This window comes from Gopherus flavomarginatus, chromosome 1 (assembly GCF_025201925.1).
Source record: "Gopherus flavomarginatus isolate rGopFla2 chromosome 1, rGopFla2.mat.asm, whole genome shotgun sequence".
Taxonomy (NCBI): Eukaryota; Metazoa; Chordata; order Testudines; family Testudinidae; genus Gopherus; species Gopherus flavomarginatus.
Genome location: NC_066617.1, coordinates 228,593,540 through 228,608,252, shown reverse-complemented (window position 1 = coordinate 228,608,252; position 14,713 = coordinate 228,593,540). Strand labels below are relative to the sequence as shown.

The 14,713-nt window shown below is 50.0% G+C and overlaps 1 protein-coding gene and 1 pseudogene across 2 annotated transcripts in view; both read left to right on the top strand.

The window, feature by feature from the left end:
* The first annotated feature begins 4,701 nt into the window (after positions 1-4,701).
* The window catches only part of PDHA1 (pyruvate dehydrogenase E1 subunit alpha 1), a 34,148-nt gene continuing 24,136 nt past the window's right edge, over positions 4,702-14,713 (top strand). For both annotated transcript variants that reach the window (XM_050936663.1, XM_050936662.1), the window contains exon 1: positions 4,702-4,828. In XM_050936663.1, coding sequence (XP_050792620.1) covers positions 4,763-4,828 — 66 coding nt within the window. In that variant the 5' untranslated portion in view covers positions 4,702-4,762. The remainder of the gene's footprint in view (positions 4,829-14,713) is intronic.
* On the top strand, positions 9,263-10,265 carry LOC127038683 (transgelin-2-like; annotated as a pseudogene).

Below are 14,713 nucleotides of genomic sequence, written 5' to 3'. Positions count from 1 at the left end.
GCTTTTGTAGTGATAATCAAGATGGCCCATTTAAGACAGTTTGACAAGAAGCTGTGAGGAAACACGGGGAAATAGATTCAATGCCTGGTCAGTGTGCGGGGTTGCAGTCAGCTCAGCGCAGAAGGGCTTCATGTCCTGTGAGGGATGCTATGAGCACAACTTCCTTTTTCAGACAGCCATCCAGGCGGCTAGGAGGCCAGGAGGTCCAGGAGGCAGTGCGCTGTAGCATGGCTTGACCTGACCAATGCCTTTGACTCCATACCCCACCATCACATCTTTTCCACCCTGAGAGAGTTCAGGATGCCAGAAACCTTCATCCAGATCCTCTGGGACTTCTACAAGGACTGCACCACTGCTATCCATGACACGGAGGGAGAGACGGACGCCATCCCCATCTGCTGCAGCATGAAACAGGGCTGCCTCAGCCCCATCATCTTCAACCTGGCCATGGAACCGCTCATCCAAGCCATCTCCAGTGGCCCGACTGGCTTCAACCTGCACGGCAAGAGAATCAGTATCCTGGCCTATGCGGATGATCTGGCCCTGGTCGCTGACAGCGCGGAAAGCTTCCAGCAATTGCTTGACATCACCAGCCGAGCCACCGAGTGGATGGGCCTCCGTTTCAACCCCAAAAAATACACCTCCCTCCACATCGATGGTGGCGCCAGGGCTCTGGTTCAGGCATCAAGGTTCCTGATTCAGGGTGAGCCCATGGCCTCCCTCAAGGAGTGAGAGGTATACCAACACCTGGGCACACCCAGAGGGGTCCACATCTGACAGACCCCCGAAGACATCATTGTAGAGATCCTGCGGGACCTGGTCCAAACTGACTCCTCCCTGCTGGCCCCGGCAAAAGATTAACGCCCTCAATATCCTCCTGATCCCCAACATCTACGTTGTCCTCAGGGCATTGGCCGTAGCCAAGGTGCCCCTGAACAAGGCTGACAGCACCATCAGACACTTGGTGAGGAAATGGCTCTACCTTCCCCAGGTCAGCACCGACATCATCTACATTTACCACAGGCAGTGCGGCGCCAACGTACCTCGGATGGATGACCTATGCGACGTGGCGGTGACCTATGCCTTCCGCCTCCTGACATCCCCGGACCTGACGGTGAGGAGCATTATGTAGGACACCGTACAGGACATGGTCAGGAAACACATCGCTAGGGCCCCCTCTGAACAGGACGTTGCCACTTACTTCAGCGACTCCCTGGAGGCTGAGTTCAGGAGAGAAAGGGGAGACCTGTCCTCTCTCTGGTCCTGTGCCCGCAGCACCTCGAGACACCTAGAAAAGAGGATCGGCTGCCGCTGGAAGTGGTGCGAGGAGCGCTGGGAGCTGGCAATATTGGTGCCACACATAAGGACCCTGGACCACGCCATCATCATCCCGACCGCCAGAATGATGCTGGAAAGGACCCTGAAAGACACCATCTGCTGCCACTATGCCGAGAACCTCAAGCGGAAGCCAGACTAGGGCAAGGTGTTCAAGGTGTCCAGCAAGCGGGACACCAACAACCACTTCCTCCCCGGGGGCAGCTTCACTAGGTTCACCGACTGGCAGTTTGTCCACCGGGCCCAACTCAACTGCGTTCCCCTCAACGGAGCCATCCGCCACGGCAACCAGGACAAGTGCTGCAGGAAGTGCTGCTATGACAACGAGACCCTGCCCCACGTCCTGTGTGGAGGCAAACAGCACTCTGGAGCCTGGCTGCACTGCCACAATGCCATCCAAAACCAGCTGGTGAAAGCCATCCCGCTGTCCCTGGTGAAGGTCACTGTCGACTATGCCATCTCAGGGACAGACAGCCAACTGTGACCTGACATCACTGTGACAGACGCAGAAAAGAAGGTCCTCATGGTAGACGTCATGGTGCCATTTGAAAACAGGTCACTGGCCTTCCACAAGGACTGAGCACAGAAGGCGTTGAAGTACACCCCACTGGCCGACATCCTGACAGCCCAGGGCTACGAGGTCCAGATATATGGGAGCCCTGGCCTCGTGGGACTGCCACAATGAGCCAGTACTGAGAGCCTGTGGAGTCGGTCAACGCTATGCCTGGCTCATGAGACAGCTCATGGTGTCCGATGCCATCACGTGGTCCAGAAACATCTATATGGAACACATCACAGGACACCATCAATACCAGGTTGAGTAATTGAGACCGCTGACCAGGGAAATAACCCACTTCCTTCCCTCACTAACCAACGGACTCACCCCACCCACCTACTTATTCGCTACACTGATACTGACTTGGACTCTTAATACATTCCATGGGTGGCGCACCCGAGCCCTTTTATCCACTGACACTTTAAAAACTCCTGCACCTCAATCTGGGTCTATGCTGGTTAGGTGATATGCAGGGCCGGTGCAACCATTTAGGTGGACTAGGCGGTTGTCTAGGGCACCAAGGTTTTTTTTTAAATGGTTGAGCAGCCGCTGCTGCTGGGACAGAGAGGGAGTCTGAGCTGCCGGCGGCAGCGCCGCCAGCAGCCCAGGGTGTCCCCTGGGGCAGTGCACCGCCACGGCAGCCGGCAGCCCAGGGCCCCCCCGGGTCAGGGTGCTGCCGTGGCAGCCGGGAGCCCAGGGCGTCCCCTGGGGCAGGGCACTGCCGCGGAAGCCAGCAGCCCAGGGCTCCCCTGGGTCAGGGCGCCGCCGCGGCAGCCAGCAGCCCAGGGGGTCCCCTGGGTCAGGGTGCCGCCGCGGCAGCCCAGAAGTTCGGGCTGCCCACGGCGCACTGACCCAGGGGAATCCCTGGGCTGCAGGCAGAGGCTCAGAATCCCTCTCCCTCCCAGAGCAGGGGCTCCAGCCTGTGCCATTTTTCTCGTTGCCGGTGAGGGCGCCGGCGGCTGGACAGAGCTGTGCAGCTCTGCTTAGGGCACGTGGCAGGAGCCCTGCAAGGGCAGCGCGATACCAGGGCTTCTGGAGGAAAGCGGGGGGCTGCCCCCTGGCTCAGCCTCCACGTCAGCCCCAGCGAGGGGCATGGAGAAGAAAAGGGCCTCAGCAGTGGTCTCGTGGAGTGGAGGAAGAAAGAGGACCGCGATGCTCATGTGTTGGGCAAGGTAAGCAAGTGCTTCCCCACAGCTTGGCCTCAGGTGCCTGTGCTCCTGCCCCCTTGGTCCTTGGCTGGTCCCTGCTGCTGCTCCCCTTGTGCCTGGATGGCTGGAGAGAACAGCAGCCTGCAGAGCTGAGCTGCCCCTGTGCCCCCAAGCACCCCCCTCGACCCCATCCCCCCCACAGCCCTGACCCCCAGCTCCGAGCCCAGTCCCTCTGAGCTGGAAACCCCCTCGACCCCATCCCCCCCACAGCCCTGACCCCCAGCTCCGAGCCCAGTCCCTCTGAGCTGGAAACCCCCTGACCCCATCCTCTCCACAGCCCTGACCCCTAGCTCCGAGCCCAGTCTCTCTGAGCTGGAAACCCCCTCACCCCATCCCCCCCACAGCCCTGACCCCCAGCTGACAGATAGTGTCCCTAAAACAGTTATTGCTCTTCGCATCCTCTTGACTCTCCCAGTTTCTGTGGCCAGTGGTGAGCGAAGCTTCTCCAAGCTCAAGTTGATGAAAACATACATGCGAACATCAATGTTGCAACAAAGACTTGTTGGGCTATCTACCTTGTCAATAGAACATGACATTGCTCACAGCGTTGACTTGGAGGAACTTGTTTCTAAATTTGCTAAACTTAAAGCGCGGAAACATAAATTCTAAATTATAACATGTTACTCTCTGACCGTGTATTGTGTATAATGTATGTGATTTTGGCGGGGGGGGCAAGATGGAAGTTTCGCCTAGGGCGCAAAATATCCTTGCACCCGCCCTAGTGATATGTATGTATCTTGTGATCCTTGTAACCGATACCTGGTCATCCCTCATAACTCAAGCCTGACCCCAGATGTACAGTACCTTCCCTCTTAAATTGTGCATATTTAATTTTCAAGTTGCTGACAGTCAAAAGAGAAATTAACTGGAGTAGGTGGAAAAACAGAAACATTTTTCATAATTTGTTTAAAAGTATATCCCTTTTTTGTTAAAAACATTCATTTTTTTTTTCAGTCAGATCTAGTCTGAGTGATTTTCTGGCTAGATTCCCATTCAGATCATTACATTCTGCCTTCCTAACTTTCCTTTGCAGTTCCCTGCAATGCAACACTGCTAACCACGAGCATGAAAAGATTATGCACCAAGTCCTCCGCCGGAATCTGAGATTTTAAAAAAGCACATGAAAATAACACAAGTTGATGTTTTTAAGTGGGTCTTCTCCAGTGTCTGACGATTGAGAGCTCACGTTTCCAGCAACCAGGGACAGAAACGTACATTTCACCTCTGGCCCCGTTCCCCCCTGCAGAGATCCTCGCGTGCATGCACAGGACGCGGAGCCCAACGCAGGCGCTGCGCACTGACTGCCCCAGGTAGCGAACACTCCCGCCCCTGCCGCACCGGGCCCTGGGGAGCGGCCCCGGCCCTGCCTTGCGCACTAGCGCACTCGTGCTGATAACGCTCCAGTCTCAGTTCCCACCGGCACCGGGCAGGCGTCCCCTCCCCCCACATCCCACCCGCTCAGGGCCGGGGAGAGGCGCGGACCCAGCTGGGCGCGTACAGCGCGCGGAAACGCAGGGAAAGGCGCCGGTCGGCTGGCGCGCGGGCTGGAACGCGGCGCCGCCGCCGTCACTCAGGGCCGGCCCAGCGGCGGGGGAGGGCGCGGCCCTCGCTGAAGGAGACTCGAGGGCAGGAGGCCGCTCGTGCCAGGCGCAGCCGCCCCCTCATGCGCAAGATGCTGCTGGCCGCGCTGTCCCGCGTGCTGCAGGGCCCGGCCGCCGCCGCGAGACCGGTGAGGGGCGGGGGCGTCGCTGCCCGGGGAGCGGCGCGATCGATCCGCGTTGGGGCGGGAGCGGGGCGGGCCCGGCCGCGGGGCTCCCCGGGGAGGGTCGGAAGCCGAGCGCGGTTGTGAGTGTGGCTGGAGCAAACTGAGCCCGGGAGCGGGGCCGCCCCGAGGTGCCTCCTTGTGTCTTGCTGCAAATAAAACTAAAGTCCCCGCCCGCCCGCCCGCTGCTGCTGCAGGTGCAGCAACCGGGGAGTCACTGCGCTTTTTAAAGACGTTTAAAATGAGAACGCGAAGAACGGCGTGATTCAGTCTCCCCCTTCTATTAGTTGAAGGGGGATCCCTGGCCCAGAAAGGGGCCCTCCTAAGGGCAGTGTCTGGGTATATGCTGCTACAGTGAGCTGCTCCCAGACCCCGGGGCTCTCTCTTGTAGGTCCAGGCACAATTACCCTTCATGCATGTACACAGATATACATAGTAAATTGGAGCATGGGTTTGGTTTATTTAGGTTCACTACAAGTTGAAAATATCTCCTTGAGATCACCTGCCATTTCTTACCTGTCTCTGTTAGCCCTTGTGGCATCACTTTTTGTCTTGCTTCCTAATTCAGGTCAGATCATCCGTGGGTGTAAATGGGTACTCTGTTACACTAGCTGAGTATCTGGTCCTCTGTCTCAGGCCTGATCTACACTAGAAACTTGTTAGGTTAACTGTAGGGTGAAATCCACATCCTGGAGCAACCTAAATCCCCAGGCAGACAGTGCTACGTTGAAGGAAGACTTCTTCCACTGATCTAGCCATTGCCTCTCAAGGAGGTGGATTACCTACACTAGTGGGGGAATCTCTTCTGTTGGTGTGGATAGTGTCTACACTGAAGCACTACAACAGTGCAGTTGTGCTGCTGTAGCATTTTAAGTGCAAACGCACTGTCAAACTCTTGCTTAATGCTCTTTTTCTGATTGCTTCATGAATTCTCCCTACCATCACCACTTATTCTTCTTGAGCATTGCAAACTGTCCTCATTCTGTCAGTTTCTGTATGTTCTTTCCAATTATTTTTTTACACATATCCCATCATGCTGCTGGTACGTTTGGCATAGTCTCCCTCTTTTCATCTGCCAAATATTGTTTCCTCCTTAGATCTTTGTTCAAAACTCACTTCCAGAGATCCTTTTTACCTTTTCAATATCAGTCCCCAAGCGTTTCCTTATAACAGCTTGTCTTATCTTGTGTCTGTCTTGATTAACTTACTTTGTAAATAGTTCAGGGCACAATATGTCAATACAGGTTTGTAAAGTGCAGTATAAACTTGCAGTGATATTCATATTATCACATGAAATGCTATTAAAACCAGATAGTAGAAGCTGGTCCTGTGTTCCAGTGGCAGAGCAACAGTCTTTTTTGGCTTGGGCTCACTAAGAGCTGGAAGGGTATGCTGTTTGAGAGTTGAATGAAAAATGTTTTGTTTGTTTTTTGACAGGCTTTGCAGAGTGCTTTGTCCTACCCTATTTAGGTCAGTCCAACCTTTTCTTCACCCAACTTGGGAACTCTTGATAGTGAAGGGAAGTAAGGAACAAAAGTGGGAGTGATCTTGAGGCACTGAGAGGGTTAAGGAGGGCAGGGAGTAGCTTGAGCTTCTTAAGGGCTTGTCTACACCTTACAACGCTGCAACTTTCTTGCTCGGGGATGAAAAAACACCCCCCTGAGCGCAGCAAGTTTCAGCGTTATAAAGTGCCTGTGTAGACTGTGCACCAGTGCAGGGAGCTATGCCCCTTGTGGAGGTGGGTTTGTTAGTTTGTCTTTTTTTTTTTTTAAGAGTGCTGGGAAGAGCTCCCTCCCAGTGCTGTGCCACAAGCACACAAGCCATGTTAAAGCACTGCCACAGCAGCGCTTTAGCGTTGCCAGTGTAGACTAGCCCTAAGACTTCAATTGTCTTTAGTGCATCTTTTGCCAGATGTACTTAATGGAACAAGAATGTATGAGTTTAAATAGAATATCAATTTAAAACATCAGAGTAATATGCAGAGCAGTTCAATACCGAATGGGTTAATGAAAGGTAAATATTTTGAGACGGAAAAGGGGAGTTAATCTTTTCCTGACTGCTAATCTCAGTGATCCTGGGTCTGGGGTCAGCCCACAGTAATCTAGTGTAAAATTCCCTCTTCACTCTCTCCAGTTGTTTTTAGTGATAAAAAAAAAAATAGCTAAATGTAAGGATTAAAATGAGAATAGGTGGTTGAGAGGGAAAGTTCAAAATGCTAACAAAAATGCTAATTTACAGATACTGTCAAAACGTCCTACCACTGTGTGTGTATGTGTGTATATATATATATATTTTATCTACTGTTGTTGCATGTGTCATCCTAAGGTTACTAAAGACCAGAGAATAAAATTCTTATTTTTCAGTTTGTCTACTTTGTACATTTGACATAATTTTATACAAAGGAAGTTTCAGTGTTTTCCATGTGTAGTCAATTGTGTGTGTAAACTCAGAAAAATTATGGAGGAGACCAACCTTTTTAAAAAATTGATTAGATTTCATTTTGCTGATGAGCTTTTAAAAATAACTTTTGAAGTGTTGACACCACATAAAGAGAGTGAATCACAGAAAACATTATTGAACTACTACTGTGTGAATTTTCAGGATTTTTCGTCTTGTGCTCTGTTCTTAGGCTGTGTAATTCAGTGTCTAGTACTTGTGCAAATAAGTGATATGATGTTAGCATATGTGGTCAAATTCTCTTAGTATGCTTTTGGAAAGAAAACTTTTAAAAATAGTTGCTGGGTGAGCTAAAGAGATTCATTCAAAGATGGATTACGGTTTGAAACAGATAAGAGTGTTCTCTAAATTAAGATTTCCCACATTTCTTCTGTTCATATGATCTAAGAAGTGATCCCACTTCAAGTGTACTGACATGATTATGAAGACTGTTAGTGTATATCTTTTTGCTGTTTGTTTTTGTATTTTGAGTGTGAAATTTGTATATTGCAGGAAGCATATAGTCAGACAATTCCCTAATCTTGTACTGGGCTGTTGAAATTTCAGATTATTTTAAGGAAAAGATGTCCCACGCTTAGTGAAATTGCTTTGTTTAATGAAGTTTTATATGAGCTTACATCTTAATGTTATAAGTCTTGATCCCGATCCTTCTTTCACAACTCATTTCCATATAGACAAGAGGCCCCCCAGTGAGTGACTGAGACACAACCCACCACCTTTGTGGTGTTGAAACTAATCAGTGAGGAGAATGACTTTTGGCTCTGTTCTTGGTGTGACCTCCTCAATATCACGTGGGAAAAGAGCTTCCCCAGTGACTTTTTGCGCATGAATCTGACACCAGGTGGAAAGAGGCTGGCAAAGCCAGCTTGTGCAGCAGAGTGCTTTCCACTCAGTAGAGACCTCTGAGGCTCGGTCTACACTAGGAACTTATGCTAGTATAACTGCGTCGCTCAGGAGTATGCATTTTCCACACCCCTGAGTGACATAGTTGTACCGACCTAACTTCTGGTGTAGACAGCACTGTGTTGATAGGAGGGCTTCTCCCGTTGACACAGCGCCTTGGAGAGGTGGAGTACCTACGCCAGTTAATAAAAAGCACTCCTATTGGTGTAGGTAATGTCTTCACTAAGCGGTACTTCAGTGTAGCTGCAGCATGGTAAGTGTAGACAAGCCCTGAGACCGATAGAGTGACTTGCTCACTCTTGGATGGTAGGGGCTAATTTGGAGAAGATTTTGGAAGAGGGGCTAAGAAAATTAATGGGTCTGACTTTCATCTTTTCTACACTAGTTTTATACCTTTGTAACTTTGACTTTAGCAGAGTTACTTCTGGTTAACCAGTGAAGGCAAACCGGAATCAGGCCTGCTGTATGGAGAGAGGACATGGGATGGGAGGAGGATTGTCATGGGTAGGAGTTACTTTGACAAAGATGAGGATTTAATAGGTTAAAAATAGAAAGTAAAAGTGATTACTAATACCTAGTTCTAATATAGTATTTTTTATCCAAAGATCTCAAAGCGTTTTACAAAAGAGGTAAATATAGTTATCCTCATTTTACAGAAGAGGGAAACTGAGACATAGAGGTGAAGTGACTTGCCTAAGGTCATCCAGTAGGCACAGTGGATGAGTGGGCAACATTCTGAGGAGAAAAGTAATAGAGACATTTTGTAAATGAAAATTGGCAAGTTTGAGGGCTGGATAGGAATATAACAGGGACAAATGAGCTTAGTGAGCTGTTACTCCCTCCTCCTTATTCTACACCACATTGTCTTATTACATGTCTGGAAGGCACCAAACACACTCTGGAGCACTACACTAAAATGGTAGATTTTTTTGAATCAGGTTTGTGCTCCTGCTTCGTCTGCAGCCTGGACCAATGAGTTTTGTTTCTGCTTTTTAAACATGCCAGGCTGATTCACCAATCACCAACTTCCAAGATTATGGAATGAGGGTATGAGTAGAAGCAGAGAGAATTCTTTCAGTTGTCAATTGCCTTTCCTTTTCCACTCACTCAATGTCTCTGTTGCAGCCCAATTCTTATGGGTTTTTTTTCCCCCCATTCTCCTTTCATTGTGTATTGTATACTCCACTAATCTTATGTTTGGGGTTTTTTGCCTGTTGCTTCACTTTATGTTCAGTGTGGTTACAGCCAAATAAAATGTATTAAATGTAAGCTCCATGAAGCAGTTTAAAAATTGATTTCTAGTAAATTTCATTTTGAGAACTCAAAAAACAAACCCCCAAACCCTCTATAAATTATAGCTTTATAGACTGACAGTACAATGGCAGAGTGCTGCCTTAGGAAGGGAGGAAAGCTTTCTTGTAGAAATCATCTAGCTCCAGGCTGTCGCCAGCAGACACTGCACTGTTGCCATGGCAAACGGGACCAGCCTACAGACTCAGCTGGGAGGTTCAGCAGAGGATTGACAAGCGATACGATCCAGAGCTGGAGCAGATCCTCACCCAGTGGATCCTGGCACAGTGTGGGGGCATCCAGCCGCCTGAGCCCGGGAAAGAGAAATTCCAGGAGTGGTTGAAAGATGGCACAGTGCTCTGCAAACTCATCAACAGCCTCTACCCAAAGGGCCAGGGGTCTGTTGCCAACACCGATCCCTTGAACAAGGCCTTCAAGCAGATGGAACAGATCTCCCAGTTCCTGTGGGCTGCTGAGCAGTATGGCATTGCACCCAGTGACATCTTCCAGACTGTGGACCTCTGGGAAGGAAAGAACATGGCCTGTGTGCAGAGGACCCTGATGAACCTGAGGGGCTTGGCTGTAACAAAGCAAGATGGGTTGTTCGTTGGAGACCCCAACTGGTTCCCGAAGAAATCCCAGGAGAACCGCCGTGACTTCTCTAAAGACAAGCTGAAGGAATGTGATTGGGCTGCAGATGGGCACCAACCGGGGTGCATCGCAAGCAGGCATGACAGGCTGTGGGATGCTGTAATAACCTTATTCCCAGATTTGGACCTTAGCGTCCAAAATATGGGGGTTAGCATGAAAACCTCCAAGCTTAGTTACCAGCTTGGACCTGGTACCTGCTGCCACCACCCAAAAAATTAGAGTGTTTTGGGGCACTCTGGTCCCCCTGAAAAACCTTCCCTGGGGACCCCAAGACCCAAATCCCTTGAGTCTCACAACAAAGGGAAATAATCCTTTTTCCCTTCCCCCCTCCAGGTGCTCCTGGAGAGATACACAGACACAAGCTCTGTGAACCCAAACAGAGTGAATCTCCCTCTCTGTTCCCAATCCTGGAAACAAAAAGTACTTTCCTATTCCCCCCAGAGGGAATGCAAAAATCAGGCTAGCAATCCAACACACAGATCTCCCCGATTCCTTCCTCCCACCAATTCCCTGGTGAGTACAGACTCAATTTCCCTGAAGTAAAGAAAAACTCCAACAGGTCTTAAAAGAAAGCTTTATATAAAAAGAAAGAAAAATAAGTACAAATGTTCTCTCTGTATTAAGATGATACAACACAGGGTCAATTGCTTAAAAGAATATTGAATAAACAGCCTTATTCCAAAAGAATACAAATCAAAGCACTCCAGCACTTATATTCATGCAAATACCAAAGAAAAGAAAACCATAGAACTTACTATCTGATCTCTTTGTCCTTACACTTAGAAACAGAAGACTAGAAAGTAGAGCTACTTCTCCAAAGCTCAGAGAAAGCAGGCAGGCAGAAAACAAAAAAACTCAGACACACAATTCCCTCCACCCAAAGTTGAAAAAATCCGGTTTCCTGATTGGTCCTCTGGTCAGGTGCTTCAGGTGAAAGAGACATTAACCCTTAGCTATCTGTTTATGACACGCCCCCCAAATTGCAGACAGTGGGGAAGCTCACTGGCGGCGATTTCCTTCTAGAACTTGAAAATAAACAGATTAATACAACACATACACCTTTACCTATACTCCTAAGTATATAACTAACAGACTTCTACATTTTAAGAACACTTTTTAACTACTGAATTCTGGGAAACTCTCACGGGAGAGTGCATCAGCTACTTTGTTAGAAGCTCCTGTGATGTGTTGAATTTCAAAATCAAAATCTTGGAGAGCTAAACTCCAACGAAGAAGTTTCTTGTTGTTCCCCTTGGCAGTATGAAGCCACTTTAGTGCAGCATGGTCAGTTTGTAGTTGGAACCGCCGTCCCCAAACATATGGGCGTAGCTTTTCCAGGGCGTACACAATGGCATAGCATTCCTTTTCACTGACTGACCAGTGACTTTCCCTCTCAGACAGTTTCTTGCTGAGAACCACGACAGGATGGAAGTTGTGATCTGTTGCTTCCTGCATGAGCACCGCTCCTATACCACGCTCAGATGCATCTGTGGTTACTAGGAATGGCTTGTCAAAATCCGGGGCCCTGAGCACGGGGTCAGACATGAGCATCGCCTTAAGCTGGGTAAAGGTCTTTTGACACTCATTAGTCCACTTAACGGCATTTGGCTGGGTTTTTTTGGTCAGGTCGGTCAGTGGGGCAGCGATTTGGCTGTAGTGTGGTACAAATCGCCTGTAGTATCCGGCCAAGCCTAAGAAGGATTGGACCTGCTTCTTGGACCGTGGGACAGGCCACTTTTGGATAGCATCCACCTTGGCCTGTAGGGGGTTAATGGTTCCTCGACCCACCTGGTGCCCCAGGTAAGTCACTCTGTTTTGGCCTATTTGACACTTTTTGGCCTTAACAGTTAGTCCGGCCTGCCTGATGCGCTCAAAGACCTTTTCCAGGTGTAGTAGGTGTTCGGGCCAGGAGTCTGAAAAAATGGCCACATCATCGAGGTAGGCAACTGCAAATTCTCCCAGTCCAGCTAGTAGACCATCTACCAGCCTCTGGAAGGTGGCGGGTGCATTTCGAAGGCCGAAAGGAAGGACATTGAATTTATACACCCCCGCATGGGTGACGAATGCTGACCTCTCCTTGGCAGGTTCATCTAGCGGTACTTGCCAGTACCCCTTGGTTAAGTCTATTGTAGAGATGAACTGGGCACGTCCCAACTTTTCCAATAGCTCATCGGTACGTGGCATTGGATAGTTGTCCGGACGAGTTACAGCATTTAGCTTACGGTAGTCCACGCAAAAGCGTATTTCCCCATCGGGTTTGGGTACCAGAACCACTGGAGATGCCCATGCACTGGTAGATGGGCGGATTATACCCATCTGTAGCATGTTCTGGATCTCCCGTTCTATAGCAGCTTGGGCATGAGGAGACACTCGGTAGGGTGGGGTTCTAATTGGGTGAGCATTACCTGTATCAATGGAGTGGTATGCCCGTTCAGTCCGTCCTGGGGTGGCTGAGAACAATGGGGCGAAGCTAGTGCACAGCTCCTTGATTTGTTGCCGCTGCAGACGTTCCAGGGTGGTTGAGAGGTTCACCTCTTCCACGCCACCGTCTTTTTTCCCGTCGTAGTAGACACCGTCAGGCCACTCAGCATCATCTCCCTGGACTGTAAACTGACAAACCTGTAAGTCTCTGGAATAGAAAGGCTTGAGAGAATTAACATGGTACACTTTAGGCTTTAGTGAGGAATTGGGAAATGCTATGAGGTAGTTTACAGCTCCCAGGCGCTCTTGGACCGTGAAGGGCCCTTCCCATGATGCTTCCATCTTATGGGCCTGTTGCGCCTTCAAGACCATAACCTGGTCTCCTACCTTGAAGGAACGTTCTCTGGCATGTCTGTCATACCAGGCCTTTTGCTCTTCTTGAGCATCCTTTAGGTTCTCTCTAGCAAGGGCTAAAGAGTGTCGGAGGGTGCTTTGTAGGTTGCTTACAAAGTCCAGAATGTTAGTTCCTGGAGAAGGCGTAAACCCCTCCCATTGCTGCTTCACCAACTGTAATGGCCCCTTAACCTCGTGACCATACACAAGTTCAAATGGTGAAAACCCTAAACTGGGATGTGGTACAGCCCTGTAGGCAAACAGCAACTGCTGCAACACTAGGTCCCAATTATTGGAGAATTCGTTGATGAATTTTCGTATCATGGCCCCCAAAGTTCCATTGAACCTTTCCACCAGGCCATTGGTTTGATGGTGGTACGGGGTGGCAACCAAGTGATTCACCCCATGAGTTTCCCACAGTTTTTCCATGGTCCCTGCCAGGAAATTAGACCCTGAATCTGTAAGGATGTCAGAGGGCCAACCTACCCTGGCAAAGATGTCTGTTAGGGCCAGGCACACAGTGTTAGCCCTGGTGTTGCCTAGAGCTACTGCTTCTGGCCATCGGGTAGCAAAGTCCACTAAAGTCAGTACGTACTGCTTTCCTCTGGGCGTCTTTTTTGGGAAAGGGCCCAGAATATCCACAGCTACTCGCTGAAATGGGACCTCAATTATGGGGAGTGGCTGGAGAGGGGCCTTGACCTGGTCTTGAGGCTTTCCCACTCTTTGGCATACCTCACAAGACCGGACATACTTGGCAACGTCCTTGCCCATCCCCTCCCAGTGGAAGGACTTCCCCAACCGGTCCTTGGTTCTGTTCACTCCAGCATGGCCACTGGGATGATCATGGGCTAAGCTTAAGAGCTTCTCCCGGTACTTAGTTGGAACCACCAACTGTTTTTGCGGCTGCCATTCTTCCCGGTGTCCACCAGAAAGAATTTCCTTGTATAAAAGTCCTTGGTCTATAACAAACCGGGATCGATTAGAAGAGCTGAGAGGCGGTGGGGTGCTCCGTGCCGCCGCCCAAGCTTTCTGAAGGCTGTCATCCCCTTCCTGCTCAGTCTGGAACTGTTCCCTTGAGTCTGGGGTCACCAGTTCTTCCTCAGACTGTGGACTTGGGCTTGGTCCCTCTGGAAGCGATGTAGGTGATGGGGTTGTTTCCGTTGCTGGTGAACCGCTCTCCGCTGGTGCACCTGAGGGTATTTCAGGCTCTGGCTGAGCCTTTTGGGTATGGCTGTCTGTTGCTTCTGCCAGTTTTGGCTCGCTGGCGCCCTCTGGCGTTGAGTTTGAAGATGTAGTTGCACTTGCTGGTGCTGGTTGCTGTTCCAGTTCCGGGCCTGGGACTGGAGATGCTGTGGCTGTTTCAGTGGTAGGCATGGAATCCGGGTCCACTCCCTTTGTCTGGGTCTCTGGTAACACAGACGGGGCCTCTGTGGACGGTTCAGGAACAGGAATGGGTCTGGAAGCTTGCCTGGTTTGGCTACGTGTAACCATTCCCACTTTCTTGGCCCGCCTCACCTGGTTGGCCAAGTCTTCCCCCAGTAGCATGGGGATAGGATAATTGTCATAGACTGCAAAAGTCCACATTCCTGACCAGCCTTTGTACTGGACAGGCAGTTGAGCTGTAGGCAAGTCTACAGCTTGTGACATGAAGGGGTAAATTGTAACTTTGGCCTTTGGGTTGATGAATTTGGGGTCAACGAAGGATTGGTGGATAGCTGACACTTGTGCCCCCGTGTC